We start from the raw sequence: 21,799 nt of genomic DNA on the forward strand, positions 1-21,799 counted from the left end.
TATCGTTCAGGTCAGGATGGATTTAATGCGGAATCATTTCATAAAAATTGTGATAATAAAGGTGCTACTATTTGGATAGCAAAAATTAAAGGCTCAACACAATTAATTGGAGGATATAATCCACTTGACTGGGGTGGAAATTGTGGTCAAAAAAACACTACAGATAGTTTTTTATTTAATTTTACAGATGGAAATGATATTTCTTCTGTAAAATTGGGTCCCATAAATAACCTGACCGGTGCTAGTGCTATTTATTGCTATAATAATCAAGGGCCCAGTATGGGAAGTTTAAATAGCAAGAATTCCAATAATTGGTCTTATTATGCTGGTAGTACCACTTACCCTAATATAGGTATTCCATCAAAATTCACAATAGAAAATTATGAAACATTTAGCATAGTTAAGCAATAACACGTGATGTTGATTTATGTCCAAAAATAGTTTCAACAATTTTCATTTTCAAAAATCACATAAAATTACCATGAATATGTGATTATGGTATTCATTTTGCAACATGGAAATAACCAATAAATTGTTGTAGTTAAATTACAATTTCTAAAATTTTTTATAAATCTTAAAATTTTAATTGTACCTTGCTTCTTAGTAGACGGAATTATCATGAAAATTTTAAAATATTTACTAGAGTTAAATATTATCATGTCGTAGTTTCAATGGATGGACTAACATTTAATGAGAATATTATTGAGATACAATAATTTACATGTACTGTAACTTCACTATTTTTAATAAATCTTCAATATGATTTTATCTCCTTTATTTTATTATTTTTATTATCAAATTTTTTGAACAAATGACAAACTAAAAGTATAAAATTTTAAAGCACACTTCATCTAGCTACAGCAGTAGTAAACTGATAATCGGCGAACCTTTTAACTATACCTTTATGATTATTATTTATAAAAAGTTCCCTGATTTTTAATTCTTTTTCATCATCTAACTCCGATAATTTATTTTAAGTTGACAGTATTGTCAAATCTAATATGGTGGTGATTTTCCTATAAACCAACAGTGAGATCTCCAAAATAAATTTGAATTTTTAAATTTATGAACTTTTTAGTTATTTATTAAAAAAAAATATATATATATGAATTTTAATATTTTACTTTAACTGCTCTCATTTATTTTTTAATTAATTGTAAATATAATGATAATTACGAAAAGCTCGTTTACTGTTCGGAATTAATAGTGAAAATTTTGAACTTTATCTTTTGAAATTGTAAAAATGGAGTATTTTAAAATAGCATAATACTCAGTTTCTTAATTATTACGACATTACAAAAATAAATTATTAAACAATGGCTACCTGCTAAACAATTAAATTTGCAGTTTATGCATAGTAAATATGAATGATCATTCAAATTATTAATATCCGTTAAAATAACGGATCCTATATAACAACCAGATGAGATTGACAAGATCGTCAAATTTTCAGGAATTTCGTCATCAAACGGCATAAAGATCGAGATGAAAGTGAAAAGGACTCTCATCATTTCATTGCATCTGTTCAATAAAAAGCTTTCCATTAAAAAGTAAGTATATGGATGGATAGCGGTATGGTAATCTGTATCATGATTATCAAATTATTTTTGGTCATATATGAAAATCAGAGTTTTAGTCCAATATCATTACGCTGTTATCATGATTTAAAAATCTACCATTATTCACTTTAAAATGAAAGTTTTAATTAAGAAACAAGCAATTTAAATGATCGTTCAACTGCTGCTGCTATTCGCGCAACTTATTACAGAAAGTTAGCAGTAACAAACAATGCAGAAATTCGTTATATCTAACAAATCAAACTTTAGACGACTTTATTACAGAAGGTAAGAATGAAGTGGATTATGCCTTCTGGCGTGATTTGAGCACTATGAATTGCTAATTTCCACGTTTTGGTAACGTCACATCAAATTCGGTTAAGCAAGCATCAATCTATAGAGCAAAAATTATTGAAGTCAGAAGGTAATACTTGTTGAATATGTAGAGTTAGGATCCATTGTTTGAATGGATATTACTAATAATTTGGATGATCATTCATATTTGCTATACATAAACTGCAAATTTAATTGTTTAGCAGGTAGCCATTCATATATAATGATAATGGTTAATAATTTATTTTTGTAATGTTATAATAAATTAAGAAACTGAGTATCATGCTATTTTAAGATACTCTATTTTACAATTTCAAAAGATTTAAATGGTAAAGTTCACAATTTTCACTATTAATTCCGAACAGTAAACTTTACAAGTGAGCTTTTCGTAATTATCGTTATATTTTACAATTAATTAAAAAATGGATGGGAGCGGTCAAAGTAAAATAGTAAAATACAAATATTTTTTTTTCAATAAAATAATTAAAAAGTTGATAAATTTGAATATTCAAATTTATTTTGGAGATAAATATAAAAATTTCATTTATCATTTTAAAAAAAAAATTCTTTTGGATATATTCTAAATTTCTAATTATAAATAATTCAGTTAGATATTATTATGCTATTTCTTTATATTTAAATTTTCAAGTTGTTATATTTGTACAAAAGAAACGAACTTTTAAATCTTCCGTACTGTATTACTATTCAATTTTACGCTTAAGAATTTAAAGTATTAAAGCTACTAGCTTTATTTATATATAGTGATAATATAAAATAATATAAATTGCATAAATAACTAATAAGTTTCTTTTATAAAATTATAAACACCAATAGCCGAATCATTATAATTTAGAACTTGAATATCATATAATTGAAATTCCTTTACTTCATCTTTCAAAGAAAACAAATCCACTACTTCTCTATGAAAAAGTTCTAAAATAGCTAAATATTTAACTCTTTTCTTTTTCATTATATATTCTTTTATATAAGGTAAAATATCATGACTATTTTCATCATTTCTAATTAACAATTTTTTAATATAAGTATTTTGAGAACTTTTTAAGAATACTTCTAAATCACTTCCCTTAGTTGCAAGAACCAAATTCAAATATTCTAATTTAAAAGGAAGAATTTGTCCTAAATTTTGTAATAAATTTGAACTAAATTTAATTTTACCATCAGATTTAATAATAAGATAATTAAGATTTTGCCTAATATTTTTAATTAAATTGAATATTAAATTAATATTCTTAAAATGTAGTACAACATATAAAAACTTAATATTGCTACAATATAATTCGAGTGATTGTGATAATTGTAGTGATTTACACTTTGTAATTTTAAAATTTTCTAAATAATTGCCAGATTTTTGTATTAATGGATCTAATAATTCATCCATTTTATCCAAAAATAAAGATCTTAATTTAAATGGTTTGGTAACATTATTAATTTGTTGAATAAATCCAGAATCTAAAGAATAACAATCAACAATATGAATTGATTCTAAAACATTCAATTGATTAAATAATTCACTTAGAAAATTCATATTTTTAAAATCAATAGAATAAAATATAATTGTATTTAATGTATTTGAACAATTAGAATTTTTTAATAATAATAGTAGAGACAAAGGGCAATTATGACTAAATGAAATCTTTTTAAGATTTTTTTGTAGCTTAATCATTTGTGATAAATTTTTTTTGATTATTGGATGACCATTATTTATAATTGGAAGTAGAAAATAAAGTGATGAAATTGAATTGCAATTAGAGCAGAGAAATTCCAAAAATTTTGTTATATTATCAGTTATTTCACTATCAAAATCTAGTGTTAAACTTTTAATATTATAAACGAAATTCGTATTTTGTAAAACTAATTCAAAAGCCGCACCAAAACATTCAAATTCTTTATAGCCATCTACTATAACTCCAAAACTATGCAAATTTACTTCATTTTCAATGAATATTATAAATAATGACCTAAAAATAAGTTCTATAATAAAGTCTAATATTTGTGAAGTTGGTGAAGTTAGTAAATTTGTATATGCCCACGTTTCAATAGAATCATAAACTTTATATATATCTAAATGTTTAATAAATTTAGGATAATTAAATAATGTATTTGAAGAAAATAAGCCACTATGGATTACATATTCATTTAATCTTGTTTTATCGTCATCACTTAAATTACACAAATAAATTTCAATAAAACGATAATTTTTAGGGGATTTAATTGAAAATGGATCTTCCCATAATAATGAAATTGCTAAACGACACCATAATCTATTAACTAATATGCATGAATGTAATGTTTTATAGTCATAATGAAAATATTGTATGACTTCGTTTAATAACTCAGACAAATCTCCTGAAAAAAATTTTGAACATGCCATGTTAAATGCAAAGAGAGAGGAAAATAAAGGGATGCCGAAATTACTAGAAGGTTACGCCGAATTTATTAGGAGCGGCAACTCCGTTTGTCGCACAAATTAATGTCAAACTTACGGAAAAAACTCTCCCCCGTCGATCCCTCGATCAAATCTTTACGAGAAAAAATGATATTTTTTTAGCACCAGACAAACATTACCAACTGATTATTCTCTCTTTTAGGTACATTTTGATACCAGTTTCGTGAATAGTTGATATGCAAAGGGCTCGTTACAACAAATTATTCGTTTTCGTCTCGGTTGCAAAATATAGAACTCAGAAAAGCCAGAGTTTGATGTATATCGCAAATATAACCTTGGCGGCGATGAAACAAACGGTTAACGAAACAAAATACTGGAAAATTTTAGTATTATTATTTTTTCACGACGGCCTTTCGTATACTGGGTTTTGAAAATTTGGTTTCCTGGGAATTTTTCGCCTTGCGGCGCAGCACAAATTTATAGCACGTCTGCACGTGGCAGTCGTGGCACTTGTGGAATGCAGGATGATCCAAAATAGAAATTTTCGTTGTCTCAAAGAACCAATTATTTTATTGGTAGATCGTTGTAGCATCGGTTGACGTCTTCACATAGTTGAAGTCAGGTGTTTTCACGTTTCCAACAAAAATCTCGTGGAGACTTTCGGCCAATCAAGGATTATTTTGAACACGTGACGTTGCCATCACAAGACTTAGAATGAAAAAAAGGATACCACTATAGGGATGCTTTGAAACTATGGGCTAGGAGCAAGGTCGTCACGAATAATGAGAATATAGAGGTGAACGAGGTTTAAGACGTTAGGAGGAGTTCACGGTTAATACAAATTTATAATTAACAATAGGGGGTGAACGAAACGGTCGAAACGTCGCAAATAAATCAGGAGTTCGCGAATATCTGGGTTATAGGGGGAGAGATGTTCTTAGTCGGCTGTTAATTAGGAGGTAAAGCAGGAATAGTAGGGTAGTTTAGTTTAGTTTTAAATATGTTAGAACTTAGAATCCTATAGGTTTAGTATTAGTTTTTATATAGATTCATCATTCATGGGATGATAAATCAGGGTACCGCCACTTTATTATCTACTACGCGTAACGTCTGCATGGAGATTAGGCTCCTTTCGGATTCGCTGCTAGATTCTCGTGAGCTTAGGAAAAAGTGATGCATAAACAACAAAAGACCAAAAAGTTTGTGTCCTGAACGGGATGTAGGTACGCGCAGTGTCGCCAAGTTTTATGCATATAGGTCTTAGTTCGTTTTAATTTTTTTTTTCTGTTTTGTATTTGTATTTGTTTATAGATAGATACTTTATTGATGCCATGCTAATAAGTTGGGATTGTGTTTCGCTATAATAAAGTTTATATATAAAAAAAAAAATGTCAAACTTACATATATTTGCATATGATCACATGATCACTATATACGGGACTAATCAGTCATGCGATCGTATTTGATTAGCCTATCAACTACGTGAATTTAATAATAATACGCAATATTTCATTACCATAAATTAAATATATGTAATAGATATTTTGAAATTTTATTGAGTTTCACCTAAAAATCGTAGTATTATAATATACAATATATCAAATAAATTGATTAAATCAAGAAAGCAAATGTATCACGATAATCATTGCACATTTGATCTAAGCCTATTTTAACTTTTTAATATTTGTATCTTTCCTTCTTTGTTTCCCCCTTTCCCTTCCCCTTATCTTTTTTCTCACTTCTCATACTTTCTGTTGAAAAATCCTTACAAACATTTTTTAGACTTTTTTTTAATTTTTTTAAATTGTTCTTTCGGCTCTTAGGTACGAAATTTTGGTGAATTGAATTTGTTAATTGTTCTTATTTAACAAACGATTAACAGTTCGTTTTCTTTCTTTTTTTTAGTTGTATTTGGGTCATGAGATTTTTATAAATTAATTTTAGTTTTTTTTTAATGAATTTTACTAACAATTCATTTTTTTCAGTTTTTCTTTTAGATTTTGCCGATTTTCTCTGGAAGTGAAACTCATCCAAAGCTGCAGAAACTAGTAGTCTGAAATATTTGACAGCAGATCAGCGATCTTTATTTTTTTTCTGATAATTACACCTACTATCTGTAAATATGCCCTAAACTACTTTATCAATTCTTATTTCTATATCTATATATATGATTTATTTTTTTATTCTAACTTAGCACGCATATTTTACACATTTTTGTCTTCCTTTTTCTTCTTTTATGGAAGTCTTGTCAAACAGCTTGCATTTATTACCATATTTTATCTTGGAACTCTTCTCACGTTGGTATTTTATTATTATTATTTTCCATCACATTCAATCCCGCTAACCACTCTCCAACCATCCTAATTTTTTTCATCTCAACTTCCATTTTTACTTTTCATTCTTCTTTTCTCAACTCATTAGTTATCTCCATTATCTTCTTGAGGGTTGTATATTAATTTTGTTGATTGGATAGACGGTATTACTTCATTTAAGATACCTTTTCTAATTTATTCAATTTATGTGTGTTGAATTTTATTTTTTTATATATTTTTAAAAAAATTTTTTTTTATATAATTTATATTTTTTTTTTGTTTATTTTTGTGTATCCAAAAGACAAGGTAAATTTTGAAATTTTTTATAAAAAAATTGCATTTTTTTCATTAAGAACGTATGCTAACGTTCTTTTTTAATTTTTTTTATAAAGAGTATGGCTCTCTAGTCCTTTCAAGATGAAATGGACGTAAGGTATGCAATGGAAGAATATTTTTTTAAATTTTTTATTATGAACATTTACTATCTTTTTTCTAGAGAACGGCTCCCTGGACCTTTCAAACCGAAGTAGATGCAAGGTATGCTGGGGGAAGAGGAATTTTATTTTTTTTTAAATTTTTTCGTTAAGAATGCTAGTTCCTAACGTCCTTTAATATCTTTTTTAGAGAACAGCCAATTTCGTGGGCTCTGGACCAGTTCTCTTCGTGAAAATATTGGAATTTACCTGTTCTTTCACTTTTTTTGTTTCTGTTATTTTCTTAACTTTCATCTTTTCTTTTTTTAGATCTTTGACCCTTCTTTTTTTAAGGACCTGGTGATTTTCTTTTTTTAGGTTTCGATGGTTCTCTTTAGAAACGAAGGTGTGTCCAATTTTTCTTTTTCTGTTTTTTTTGTTTAATTTTCTATTACTAACATTTATTTATTTTCTTTTTTTAAAATTTCAGACGGTTTTTAAGGTGTAAGTTTTGGTATCTTGCTATTTTCTTAAGCTTCCATTTTAATAAAACAATTTTATTCTTTTTTTTAGGCGAAAACTTACCTCAATAATTTAATTCAAACCCTTTCTGAAAATATTACTAAAACAGTGCCAGCAGGAGAGTAATAAAATGGCCACTTTTGAATTCTATAAAACTTTTGGTACTGATAAAATAGGTCAGCAGACAGATTCGTTTTTTAATCACCTTTTTTTATATTTTTGATTGCCAACCTGAGCTTGTTTGGTTTTTTTTCTCGTAAATTTCCTTCATCTAAGTGCAACATTTTTTCCATAATTACTACACACTTTATTGTCCTTTTTACAATTTTGGCAAAAAATTTCTTTCTTTCCCGACTTGACAAATTTCAGATTGAGAATAATTTTTGGCAATTATCACATTGACGACTTTATATAATACTTTATTATATATTATTTTAGCAATATGCTTAATAAATTTATAATGGGATCAAGTGGACTCAAACCACCAACCCCTCCCTATCAAGGAACTATGCTTTTAGACGACTTTTTAGTGAGATTTTGGTAAACATGTTTTGGTTATTTATTTATTTTTAATGAATGGTTGCTTAATAATTCAATTTTTTTTTTAAAAAAAAAAAGGTTTCATTCTTGAACACACGTCTTGGTTGGTGCTTTTTTTAGTTTCAATTTTTTATTTTAACGAACTGTTGTTAACAGTTCTTTTTTTCTTTTTTAGGTGATTCCCAATGTGGGATTTGATTGTCATACGTTAGAAACTTATATTTTATTTACAACTGTTTAAAATTTTTTATTATTTCATTACCACATGTTCTTAAACATTTTCAAATTCGATAATCTTCAACAGTAAATTTTTGTAAATTACAATGACTTACCTAATAAAACTTTAATAAATCATCACCATTTCGAACAAATAATTTATTAACCAAGAAAAAATAAATCATCTAATACAATATGTTATAACTAATATTTTATAAATTGTCTGTACTACGATTCCAGTCCGATAATTTAGTGAGCGATCGTCTTAATGAGAAATCGTATCCAAATCATTGCTGAAAGCTCACGATTGATTGCATGATTTGGCCATGATTTGATTTGTTTACTCTTCGGACACAATTTAATATATTTCAGCAAACGGTATACGATATCAATTCAAAAATTTTCCAGCCTTTATATCTGGGTCTAATAAAGTAATATGAATATGTCAACACATCAAAAATATTTGTTTAATAAATTAAACACTTTTCTATATGTGCGAAGACAAGAGTTGTTCGCTTCTAAAATATCAGATAAACGTGAAATAAAACTTAACAATAAAATTTAATGTTACAAGCTGAACTTTGCTATCTGTTGGAAATTTACATATTTTTTTTAAGAGATTTTTTTAAATTTTATATATGAACAAAATTATTTTTTTTCCTGAATTATGTAATATTACAATTTAAAAGTGTCCTATAAACCAAAAAATTAAGATTATGCATTAGTTCTAATAACAGAAAATACAAACACAAAGTTACATTCGTCTAATTTTCCCAAACTAGTTGAAGGTATAGTACTATTTGATGAAATACTGTTAATATTATTTACTTCACTGGGTTTAAAATTCTATGTGTATTAAAATTTTTTCAATTTCTTCTGCTTTTGGTCGATTTAATGGATCTGAATCTAAGATTCTTTTAATTAAATGTACAATTAATTGTGGTACTTTAACAGTTAATATTAAATCTTGGTCTAAGTCCTTTACAAATTTTTATTGTAAAAAATTTTGTCATGGATTATCGTTATATAGCTCCCGAAGTCTTAAGAGAACAAATTATACCAAGGCTGCTGACATTTATGATAGTTTTGGTATAACTATGTATGAAGTAATTTCTGGATTACGCCCATATTATTGAATTTTCTGATGCATCATAATTTGCAGGTTTACATAATCCCATATCATTTATAACTGTATTATATTTAGACTTTGACTATTTACAAGATGCTATACTTGGACTTAAATGTATTCATGAAAAGGAATTATTTCATCGTGATTTGCATATTGGTAATATATTAATCTTTTTGTCCCAATTTAATTTACTATAATTTTTATCCAAACAATTTCGTAAACTTCCACTCTGGATTCTGAGTTATTCCATAAAATCCAATAATAAATTATTGTCTATTTTCACGAATATATTAATAAAATTAACAATTTCAACATTTAATGTTATCATCTTTTATTGCGTAAGCTTTAAAAACTCCATTTTCTTTTATTTTCATAATTTAAATTCATTGGGAACAGTAAATTTATTAGAAATAATTTCGTACAAAATATTCCTATGATATTCCTCCGTCCATCCAGTAGAGAGCATAAAACTACACCGTTTTCCGATACGAAGAAAATAATATTTTTTATTTACCAGACATTATTTAATAACACCATTTTTTTGCAACTGTTAAAATGGTAAGACGTTTAATATTAATTAGCAGAGGTCACGGTAATTAACCGACCAGGACTGATATCGGTCGGTCAAACGGTCAACCTAAGCGGTCGGTCAAAGCGGTCCGTCAAAGCGGTGGTCGGTCATAGGTCCTAAACAGGCTATGACCAGCCATAACCGTTGCCATCTCTAGTTTTTTTAAAAAAATCAATTTAACATGTACGACGTTAATAGAAAGATGATTATTGATTTTCAAATTCATAAAAATCAAAAAAAAAAATTGATATTTTTACAACATTTTATAATTAAAGAAATTGTTGATTTAATAATAGACTAATATAACCAAATCCACATCCAAAATTCTCTAAATAATCACCAAAATGAACAAATTCTAATACATTTAATTGTTCAAATATTTTCTTAAGTTGATTATAAGTTTAAAATTGACGTAATATAAAATAATATGAAATAATTATAAAATTTATAAAAATATTTGTAGTATTTTCATAATATTAAAAATACTTCTAAAAAATTAATCAATTTTTATTGATAATTATTTGTTACCATATTAAATTCCTAATTATAAACAAAAAACTACTGTAACCATCTTTAATTTACTCAGTAATACATTATAATACTAAACTTTTCTATTTAAACAAACTCATTGGTCCCGGTGCGAAGCAACGGGTAACTGCTAGTAATTTATAATAAATTATTTCTAAATACTTTTAATCATTAAATCGTAAATCGTAAACTACATTATTTTTTTTTTATTTACAACTGAAAATAGTGTAAAATATAATAAATAAGACTTTATTAAAATTTAATAATCATTCTTATTGATAGTCAAGTTAACTGAATATATATACTTGTATAAGAAGTATCTGGATCCGATTTTCTGCAAAAAGTTGGTATTTTATTATTAGTAAAAGTTTCAATAATAAATTTTCAAACTTTACAAACTTTACAGAAGATATTTAATATTTTTAACTATCAGATGTTTTACAAATATTTATTGTTTCATTATTCGCAGTTTTCAGATTGTTTCTCATTCCTTCGCTTACAAAAAACAAGTTCATTGAATGTTTTAAACAAAGTTGATCATCCACTTGCGATTAAACTGTCAATAAAGAGACTTTAGAACTCTGTCTTGTATTTTTTTAAGTGCTTTTAAAGTTAACTTTCAAAACTTTTCATTGGAATTTTATAGTCCACAAAAGACACGAGACCCATTATTTCGCTCGCAAAAATCTCTTGTCAATGCTATTAAGAGAAGTTTAACCTAAAGTCAGATCTGTTTAAACTAACCCGGAATTTAGTTGAGAAAGAGTTATTAAGCCTTCATAATAATTTTAAATGTACAGTGTATCACCACTTTTATATGGCCCTTTTTCTCTTTTTTAAAGTAAACGTTGTCGATCACATAAAATAAATCACATGACAAATCAATTAGCCAATAACACGAATCCTTGCCTAGAAGATAGACGTGTTTGATTAAATCGACCAATATTAAAGGTATCGTGGAGATATGAACCAGCAGAATCGCAAGCACAAATTAAAGAAGCAGATATAAATAATGATTCATTAAATAACAGCATTCCTTCAACTAGTTTAGGATTATCATATAAAACACGTTCGGAAGCTATTTATACAAGTGTAGTAGGTTACTCTTCCTGAGCCAAAAATTCTGACGATTTTTTTTATGAACAAATGATAATATAATAAGCATGAAATTTCCAGGTATTAATGATAATTTCGTTATTTTTGAAAAACATCAATTTTGAAGATAATAATAAAATTTTTTATTATTAAATAAAATCTTTACAAATTTGATATTTTTCAATTGAATATTAATTAAGATGTAATTAAGTATTTTACGCAATTGATGAATAATATTGGTTTTTTATGATCTAATATTATTTTATTTATATTTTAATAAAAAATACATATACCCAAATAAATACTGTCAAGTTAGGTAATATATATATATTTATATGAAATCAGCTACAAAGCAATACATAATAAACCACAATAAACTATTGATAATGCAGCAAGTAAAAAAGTATAGTGAAACTAATAAATGTAAAATGTTAAACCAAAAATAAAACTCCTGTTACTTCTGTTCCCTCCTTTCCTACCAGCTGCGGTATCTGAATTCTAGACTTCCTTTGCCAAAGGCAGCTCGTTTTCTGTCTTCACCATAAGGCAACTCATATTCTGTCTTTTTGACTGCGGTATCTGAGTTAGACTGCGGTCTCCGAGCTCAAGAAAATCCGTCTAAAGACAATTCATATTCTGCTGATAGCTACCAACTGCGGTATCTGAATTCTAGACTTTCTTTGCCAAAAGGCAGCTCGTTTTCTGTCTTCACCATAAGGAAACTCGTATTCTGTCTTTTGACTGCGGTATCCGAGTTAGACTGCGGTCTCCAAGCTCAAGAAAATCCGTCTAAAGACAATTCATATTCTGCTGATAGCTACCAACTGCGGTATCTGAATTCTAGACTTCCTTTGCCAAAGGCAGCTCGTTTTCTGTCTTCACCAATAAGGCAACTCATATTCTGTCTTTTGACTGCGGTATCTGAGTTAGACTGCGGTCTCCAAGCTCAAGAAAATCTGTCTAAAAACAATTCATATTCTGCTGATAGGTCCGGCCAGTCACTTCTGTTTCAGTTGAGTAAGATCTCAGTAACACTTATACCATTCCCCTGATGTCTCCTTTTTTGTCCTTGGAATGACCAATAATGTTCTATTGGTTTGATCATAAAAAACTTTGCATGATTTCATACAAATTTAATGTTTGCATGACAAAGAACCTCTCAATAAAAAAAAATTTTTTACACTTATTATATATTCATCATAGTATAAAACTCAAAATATTATGTAAAATAATTTTGATCATAACAAAAAAATATCCTCAAGTTATGATTCTATAAAAAGCCCATCCCACATCTTTCCCAAAAGAAAAATAAAGAGTACAATAATATAATATTTTACATAAAAATATAAAGTGTAAGATAAAAACAAGAAGCCATTCTTGTTTTAATATTTTATTCACACAAATTTAATATTTGTATGAAAACCCTCATCCTTAACTTTTCAATGAAGAAAAGTGTAAAATATTTCTTACACATATTATATATTCATCATAGTATAAAAACTCAGAATAATATGTAAAATATGAAAATTATAGGCAAAAAAAACATTTTCAAATCATGAAAAGTCCATGCCACATCATCTTTTCCCAATCTCTCATTTTTTCTGAGAAAGAAAGACAATCAATATAATATTTTACATAAAAATATAAAGTGTAAGATAAAAACAAGAAATCATTCTCATTTTAATATTTACCCATACAAATTTTAATATTTGTATGGCAAAGAACCAACTTTGACTTCTCAATAAAGAAAAGTGTAAAATATTTCTTACACATATTATATATTCATCATAGTATAAAAACTCAGAATATTATGTAAAATATGAAAGTCATAGGTATTGAAAAATTATGATTCCAAAAGTTCTATATAGCAAATAAATATTGTGTGAATTCATTGTGTTTACAAGTGGGTTATCTACACATAATCAATAAACAGGAATTTCAAAATCATGAAAACTTTAGCTCACCTTAAGATTTAGACTCTATAACCTCTCTCTTCCATATGGCCCTTCTTTGTGATCTAATATTTTTTCTGCATCTTCTTAAGAATGAATCCTTATTAGATTTAGCCATATCTATAAAATGGAATAAGGGCGAAGTGAGCTAGACACTCACATGCATTTATGGATGGTCTCATTAAAACGAACTACTTGTTGCATATTGTAGACAATATAGCTGAGTTCGTCCTAGAAGTCTCCAATCTATACTGCCTTAAGTGCTCTTTAATACTGACCTATAAATATTCTAAGTGTCACTAAAAAAAATTTAAAGGGTGTTACATTTTGATTGAATAGCCTAACTCTTCATATTCGGGTGGTGTATTTTTCCTTGATATTCATTTCCCCATAGGTATCCCAAGGTATTTTCAATGTTTCTTTTTTGTTGTGTTTTTTGTCCCTGACAAAGTTTTTTTATTAATAAAATTTGGTTTATATACATAAAAAAAAAAGTTCTCATACCTGAGTTACTTTAAAGATTCTTTACATTTAAAAATTCTCGTATGTTTTGTTTTCTTAGAAATAAATGATCTTAGAGAATTTTAAAACATGCAACAGCGAAAGGAAAAAGAAACTTAAATGTATTTTATACCCTAATTATGTTACATCATATTATTCATAGTATTTTTTCGCGTTTTCATAAGTATTTTTTCGTGACTTATTTTTTTCAGAAGTAAATTATTGTGTAATTATTTTCACATGAATAACCATTACTAATAGTTTTTTGAAGTTATATTAATTTTATATATTTTATCTTTTATCTTTATTTTATTTATTGATTCTCCGCAAATACTTTTTCCGAATATGGATTATGTATTTTATTAGTCATACTACTAGCTGCGGTTGATAGAAATTAAATCAACTTACATTTTTATTACTTGTTATATCAACATGTCAGTGTCATTTCTAGGGATGGGAAAGTAACGGTTAATTATAAATTTGGTTAATTAACTGGTTAATTAACGGTTAATTAACGGTTAATTAACCTATAGTTAACTAATATATTAATTTTTTATAAATAATAAAATAAAACAATGAAATTTATTTATTTATTAAAATGATTATAATAAATCTTATATATTTTATTTATTCTTCATCATCTAAACTTATTACATTTGATTCAAATTCAAGTATAGTACTATTATCACTATCACAGACTATACCATTTTTTACCAATAATTATCAAATTATAATTAAAATCACATGACTTAAATTCTGCATTTTTATTGGTTGATTTAAAGTAACGGTTAATTAACCATTTTAAACTAATTATAAGTAACATAATTAACGGTTAATTAACCATAGTTAATTAACCATGGTTAATTAACGCCCATCCCTAGTCATTTCCCCATTTTCAATTGTGTAACGTGCCGCTATTAGACTATTATATAAGTTTAATCATCCAATAATAATATTATCAGTTTGACGAGTTTGACGGGACCGTTCACGCAATTTTTATAATAAACTCCCGTTACTATCCAATAATAGTAATATGAGATAACTGACCTTAAATAACAATTATGTAAAATCTGCACGAACTTATGAGGATAACTGATAATATCTTATATTGGAAATATTAAGCCCGCTAAGCCTGGAGCAAAATGACTGGACATATTGGCTAGTTATCTAAAAACCAGCAGTAGTATATGAATTAGTGTTTACACCTTAAATTTTTCGATATTTTATATCACTAAAGGTACTATAAATTAAATTTAAATGTATACTGTACACAAATATAATATATATATACACAATGTATCTGGTATTATGAATTATTTAAAAAGTATTTTGACTTGGACTCACAATATAATCTCGATAATTATTATAATGTAATATAATTTGTTTTTCAAAAAATATTTTATATATCGTATGTTTATTTTTGTATTTACAAGAAGATATATATTGATTAGAAATATCTTTAAACTGATTACGACACAGTTTTTAATTAATGAATAATTAATTGACCAAGTGATCATAAAAGAGACAATAAAAAAAATCATACCATTTTCATTTACCCATTCTTCGCAATCTTCACAAAATAACTTTCTAGAATAAGCCACCTTTTTTGTACAACTTTAAACATAATTCATTAGTCTTCACCATAGGTCTCCAACTTTGTGTGATATCCCGACATTGTTTAGACCACTATAAAGAATTTATTTAGCATTGTAACGAAATTTTTCTAAAGTCGTACAATGAGAAAAATATATATATATTTTTAAATACCTTGCACTTTATATATTTTGCTGCATTTCTACGTCTAACCCAACCACAGTATTGACTCTAGGAAATTCGTTACATTGTATACAAGGTGTTATAAAACCTTGTACTTAAAGCTTTATGCGACATTCATCACTACAATATTCACTTAACTTCCGTTCGGATCTAAATCTGGTACATTTTAGCATTTCTTAAGTTATTAATTGATTTACATGATGAAAAAGACGATATGATGTTTGACATCTATTTATATATTTGAAAGATCAACAATCTACTTTACATTTCGCTATTTTAATAATTTTCATTTTTATTTCATATATATAAAGAAAAAAATCAATAAATATAATATTTACTAATAATAAGCGATTTCTCAAAATAAAAAATAAATTATATATGTGAAACTTGCTTGGAAAATCTATAAATATTACTACTTCTGTTTCAGGTTCATTCCATAACCCCCTTTGATTGCAATTATGGTTATCGAAAATTTTACTTATGACGATAATATATATATATATATAATTATAAACGCTTCGATCTTGGAATAATTTGCGCTTTTATAAAAATTTTATCACTCAATTCATCACCGGTAAATATGCCGATGCAAGGAAATCCGCAAACTTCCACTTCCGATTTTTCAGAATCATCATTTCCAAAAGCTCCTTGCATGAGATGCGGTTCCAAGGCTTGACCAGCATCGAAAAATTTATAAGTTGGTACAGAAGCTTGTGTTTTAAAACTAAAAAAAAAAATATTAATAACTTTATGAGTTATTTGAATAGCCAAATCATCCATTTCATTTTTAGTTTCTTCATCTACAATTTTTCTAAATCGATTTATCTTATGTAACAATTTACTTGCTGTGGTTGTGATTAAAGAGTGATCACTTGGAAAACCACGACAACTAAGAGCTGAGTAAACATGCTGCCGAATTTTGATTGGCGTAATCTTAGTGATATCGTCTTCTCCCTTCCGATTTTTTTCAAGTAATATTGTCTGATTAATTAAGGTTTCGGTGGTATTTACAATATCTCTCTCAAGAGCCGTCCCTCGACTTCCTTCAAGCATGCCATTTAAATATTTTTCAACTTCTACTAAAATTTTGACAATTATAACCCTCTGGAGTAAAAATCCTAAAACAAGGCTTGCTCGCAAACTAGGACAATTTACTTCGCATCTAAAAGCTCTTAAAAGAGCATTTGCTTCATTGTTAATTATCTTATAATCACTTCCTTGAACCATTGTGAAATCTGTGAGCATATCTTGTAAATCTGTAATGTATTGAATTAATTTTTTTGAATTATGTAACTCATCATCATTCCAAAATGCATTTGTCAAATTATCAAGAGCTGCCTGTTGTTTCGAATTTTCTTTTATTAATTCTATTACTTGAGCTTTTAAATTCTCGTTTTCTCTTTTCGAAAGTTCTTGAGTATCTCGAGTACCTTGTAACTCATCTTCAAGAATTGTTGAATTACCAATTAATTTTTTTGAATTTTGTGACTCATTATCATTCCAAGATACTTTTGTTAAATTACCAAGAGCTATTTGTTGTTTCGAATTTTCTTTCATTAATTCTTTTACTTGAGCTGTTAAATCCTCGTTTGTTTTCAAAAGTTCTCGAATATCTTGTGTACCTTCAATTAATTGTTTATTGCTATCTTCAAAAATTGTTGAATTACTAACTTGTGAATTCTTATTATTAAGGGGTGCTTGCTGTAATTCTTTTGCTTCTTTTATTTTTCTTGATAATGATTGAAAGGATTTTATCCTAGATAAGATCATCATTCTTAACTCTTTTTTTTGAAATAATGAACAACGTTCTAATTGTTCCGAAACAGCAAAAGAATTTTTCTTTAATCCATAGTTTTCCAATTCTGTCCAAACATCATGAACTAAATTTTGTCTAAAAGTTTGATCACTTAAATAACGATAACCTTTGTAATCAATCATCTAACATTTTAGAATAATTCTTATCGTTTTCTTTTGAAATATTTAACTCCTTGATAATTTGAATTAAATTATCAGTTTCTTCCTTTAATTGTTTTGTAAATTGTGCACTATTTCGTACTGGAATACCATCCCAAACAAGAATAAATAAACAAATATAATTCTCAACTGTTTCCAAGGAAGCGAACCACATAAATAATTGCCAGTTATTATCACTAACTGTATTTAAAGAATATTCATTTTTACTTTGGTCTCTAAAAAATTCTTGATTTTGTTTTCTGCTTCTTTGTTTTAAAGATGGTTGACTTGACGCCATAATTTTTAAATTAGTTGTGGATAATGGATATAATGGATTAAATAATAATCGTAATTTTTTTTAATTTTTTTATTTTTATATGGAATAAATAGGGGTGCTATGTGTTACGTTACAATATATTATGTTACGTAACTTCTAATGTACATTACATAAGGCACATAAGGCGCAGTATGATCGAAACGTGTTACACTGTTCGACATACTCCTTTTAAGATAATTCAATAAATATAATATTGGTAAGAGTATTTCAAAATTTAATCATGCTTATTATTGTAAAAAGGTGGTCTTCCTGATGATAATTCGGCCATAATTACACCTATAGTATAAATATCGGATGATGATGTATATGATTTTCCGTTTAAGACTTCTGGTGCAATTATGACGTTACTCCATATACTACTTTATCATCTGATTTTTGTTCATTTGCTGGTCCTGATAATCCAAAGTCCGAAATGACACTATAACGATCATTAATTTGTAAAATATTCCCACTATGAAAATCTTTATGACAATATCCTAATTTATGCAATGAATTTAAGTCACATAATATATAAAATAAACACTTAATTTTATTTTTCCACATAGTGCTGTTAAAGTTATTTGAAAGACTACTTTTCAAACTTCCTTTATCAGCAAAATCCATAATCATCATAAATTCTTTAGTTTCTGGGTATTTAGTTAATCCATAAAATCTTAATCCATTTTTATTACAAATTTCCAAATGTATTTTAAGCTATATTTTCATTTAAATATTTATCTGAGATATTCTGTGATCCATTTAACCTTTTCAAAGCAACTTTTATAGATTCAGGTTCTTCTTTTTTCCAACTTCCATTAATATATTCATATGTTAATTTACCATCAATCCAAGTTGCAGAATATACTTTGGCAAATCCAATTACTTTTATATCTATAAATCTATCAAATGGTACCAATTCAAGAAAATCACCGGCATAACGTATTTTATCTTTTTCATTATCAGTTATACATTGTATCTTTTATAAACTTATCAATAACAGAATATTCACTGGTCCATCCTTCCATTATTCTAAATGAGTCACATTCTTTACACCATAATTCTTCAGTAAAGGGTTTGTTACAATACGAACAATTTTTATGATTATCTGAGATTTTTAATTTACTAAGTTCGGTTTCCATTAGGTTATTTTCGTAATATACAGTATTCAAAAAAGAAAAATAAAATTAACTTTTTTTTTATGGACGAAATATTTTTTTCTTACTAAAAAAGAATACTTTAAACCAAAAGCGGAAATTTACCGATTATTGTACAATTTGTTTTTTTTTCGGGCCGTATTTTTTCCGATTCATTGACGGTATCACAATTCAAGAGACATTTTCCAACGGGCGTAGCCGTAGTTATAATAGGGAATGAAACTGACGTCAAAACGTCGTCTAATTTTATAATCAAAAAAATTAATGTTGTATGTTTTTGTGCGGGTCCCCGGGAGTACCGGGAGGTAAAGGCGGTAATGGCTTCTTTTTCTTTACTGTAATTCTGCGTAACCGATTTTTCTCACGACGTCTGAGTTGTTTGCCTGGATTTTCCTTAGATGGTCGATTAGTTCAGCGTGAATATTTACTAGGTAGATGGTGAATTTGTTTGAATATTTAGGATTAGGTCCTAATGGAGTCGGTCTATTTAAGATAAGAGGTTTTATGTGTTTTGAATTACGAACTTGACCGAGTATGCTTTGTTGTTGTGGTGATCGTACGACGTCAAAACGTAGTGAAGAATATTGTTTGTAATAAGGTCTAGTTGTGACCATTTTCCGTTGAGTTTAGGTGAAGTGATGTCACGTTTTTCCATGACACTCTTTAGATACGATGTTAGACTGGGGTCGGTGGTCTTACGTGAATATTCTTTTATTGAATAAAATATTTTTAGTAACATTTGTTCAAAAATAAAATAATCATTCCACAAAATTCAGTTAAAATAATTGATTTTCATAAAATTCATCAAATAAAATTAAAATGTTAAAAATAAATACGATAATCATCCCTCCTTTTTGATAAAACAAAATTATTTTTTTAATGAAATTCACCAAAACCCATTTTCAAAATCATTTCATTAATAAAATTCATCGAATTCACAAAATTCCTATCCCAAAAATATAAAAAAAATAAAAATAAAGTAAAATTTACGAATTTCATCAATAGATTAAACCTATTCTCACATATACCGTACGAGAACGCCAGTTCTATTAATGATTTTCATAAATTTTTTGACCTAAAACTACAAGTTAAATATCTCTTTATGTAACAATCTCTAATTTTACCAACGTGACTCATACGTAATTTCCAAGCAATTTATTTATTTATTTTATGTCAAGCAGGCAACAGATTAAGTATTGCCAATAATCGATCAAAATGAAAGTTGTAGCGCTACGCTAATACAATTGTCATCTAGCATAAGCTAGACCCTCGCTTCTAATAAAACGAACCCCATAGTCCTGCTCTTTACCACGACCGGTAAAAAGTAGTGTAAACGAATCGCACCAAAGTAATACATCCAAGAAAGAACTATGCTAAATTTGGGATTCAAAATTTTTAAAAGGTGTCAATCAAATATTAAAAACTAAATGATCCGTATTTTCTTTCGGCCAATTGACGGGCTGCCTCCTGTAAATACTTTTAGAGGAGGAATGTTTCACACTATTCAAAATTGTTTTGTGTTCATTATAAAAAAAATAATATGATGTAGTAAATTAACTACTGGAATAAAAATTGTTTACAATGACTATGTATTAGAAAGTCCCGCCGATGAGGAGTCATTTGCGTTACTCAACGAGGGACGTAGTCTTTTCGACGGGTTTGTAGAATTATGTAAACTAAGGTTGTAATTGACCGTCATACCTCGTTTCTTTGGTATCGTCCGATGTATCCGAGGAGGCATGTTCGTAATCATTCGTATACCCAAATCTTTGGCGGAGGTGTTGTTGGTAATCCAACGTAAATTCTATAATTTCTTGTTGATCTTTAGATCTCTTTGGGTTAAACATTCTATAACCTTTCTTGGGTTTAATAATGTTCTTCATTTGTTTGTTGTAACTCATTGTAATCCGTTAAGTTTTTTCTTTGAGTTGACGTTGTTTCAATTTCTTCACACTTGTGCCATGATAATTGGCTAATGTTTGTTGTTCTTTGTTTAACACATCAACGCGTTCCCTCATTTCCAGTGCCCTTTCTTGTTCTTTTCCTGTTGCAAATTTTAGGGTTATCATTGTAAAAATTGTTGTTTAAGGTATCCTAGCCACGATCTCGAGCCAGGAGCGTGATATTCATAAACGATTTTGACACTATCAGATTCCGAAGGTATAACAACGGGCGTTGTGGTATATATTTAACGAACTCTGGGCGAATATAAAAGCTTGGTGGTACCATCGGGTTATAATTATTTATTGCATCTTGACTGAGTTTGCGATGACGCTCTTCAGAAGCAGTGAAAATAAATGTTTTAGTAGACGAGGATGATGATGATGATGTAGCGTGGTGTCCAACTTTTCTTTGAGGGAGTGTTCCAATTTAGATACGGTCCGCGGTTTAAAAGAGAAATAACGGGACCAGAAATTTGTAGTCATTCGGGTCAGGGATGCGATCCTTATCGCGATATTTAAATGCCTTATTGGTTTGTAGATTTGGCAAAAAGAAAGCAGCGTCTTCTAGCAGCGATTAATTTG

At 27.8% G+C, this 21,799-nt stretch overlaps 4 protein-coding genes across 4 annotated transcripts; all 4 read right to left on the reverse strand.

Annotated features, from left to right (window-relative positions):
• Window positions 1-2,622: 2,622 nt before the first annotated feature.
• Window positions 2,623-4,281, reverse strand: OCT59_001741 (uncharacterized protein; the record flags this gene model as incomplete). Its single annotated transcript, XM_025324219.2, has 1 exon — window positions 2,623-4,281. One exon carries the CDS (start codon window positions 4,279-4,281, stop codon window positions 2,686-2,688), a length of 1,596 nt encoding a protein of 531 aa, XP_025187383.1. The 3' UTR covers window positions 2,623-2,685.
• Window positions 4,282-16,358: 12,077 nt separating this feature from the next.
• On the reverse strand, window positions 16,359-18,102 carry OCT59_001742 (uncharacterized protein; the record flags this gene model as incomplete). Its single annotated transcript, XM_066144043.1, has 2 exons — window positions 16,359-17,789; window positions 17,908-18,102. The coding sequence occupies 2 exons, from the start codon at window positions 18,100-18,102 to the stop codon at window positions 16,359-16,361; spliced, it is 1,626 nt and encodes a 541-aa protein (XP_065995244.1).
• Window positions 18,103-18,829: 727 nt separating this feature from the next.
• Window positions 18,830-19,259, reverse strand: OCT59_001743 (uncharacterized protein; the record flags this gene model as incomplete). The annotated part of the gene is made up of 2 exons (XM_066144044.1): window positions 18,830-19,019; window positions 19,090-19,259. 2 exons carry the CDS (start codon window positions 19,257-19,259, stop codon window positions 18,830-18,832), a joined length of 360 nt encoding a protein of 119 aa, XP_065995245.1.
• Window positions 19,260-20,950: 1,691 nt separating this feature from the next.
• On the reverse strand, window positions 20,951-21,175 carry OCT59_001744 (uncharacterized protein; the record flags this gene model as incomplete). Its single annotated transcript, XM_066144045.1, has 1 exon — window positions 20,951-21,175. One exon carries the CDS (start codon window positions 21,173-21,175, stop codon window positions 20,951-20,953), a length of 225 nt encoding a protein of 74 aa, XP_065995246.1.
• Between the last annotated feature and the right edge of the window lie 624 nt (window positions 21,176-21,799).

The sequence above is a fragment of the Rhizophagus irregularis genome, chromosome 10, assembly GCF_026210795.1.
Source record: "Rhizophagus irregularis chromosome 10, complete sequence".
Classification (NCBI taxonomy): domain Eukaryota; kingdom Fungi; phylum Glomeromycota; class Glomeromycetes; order Glomerales; family Glomeraceae; genus Rhizophagus; species Rhizophagus irregularis.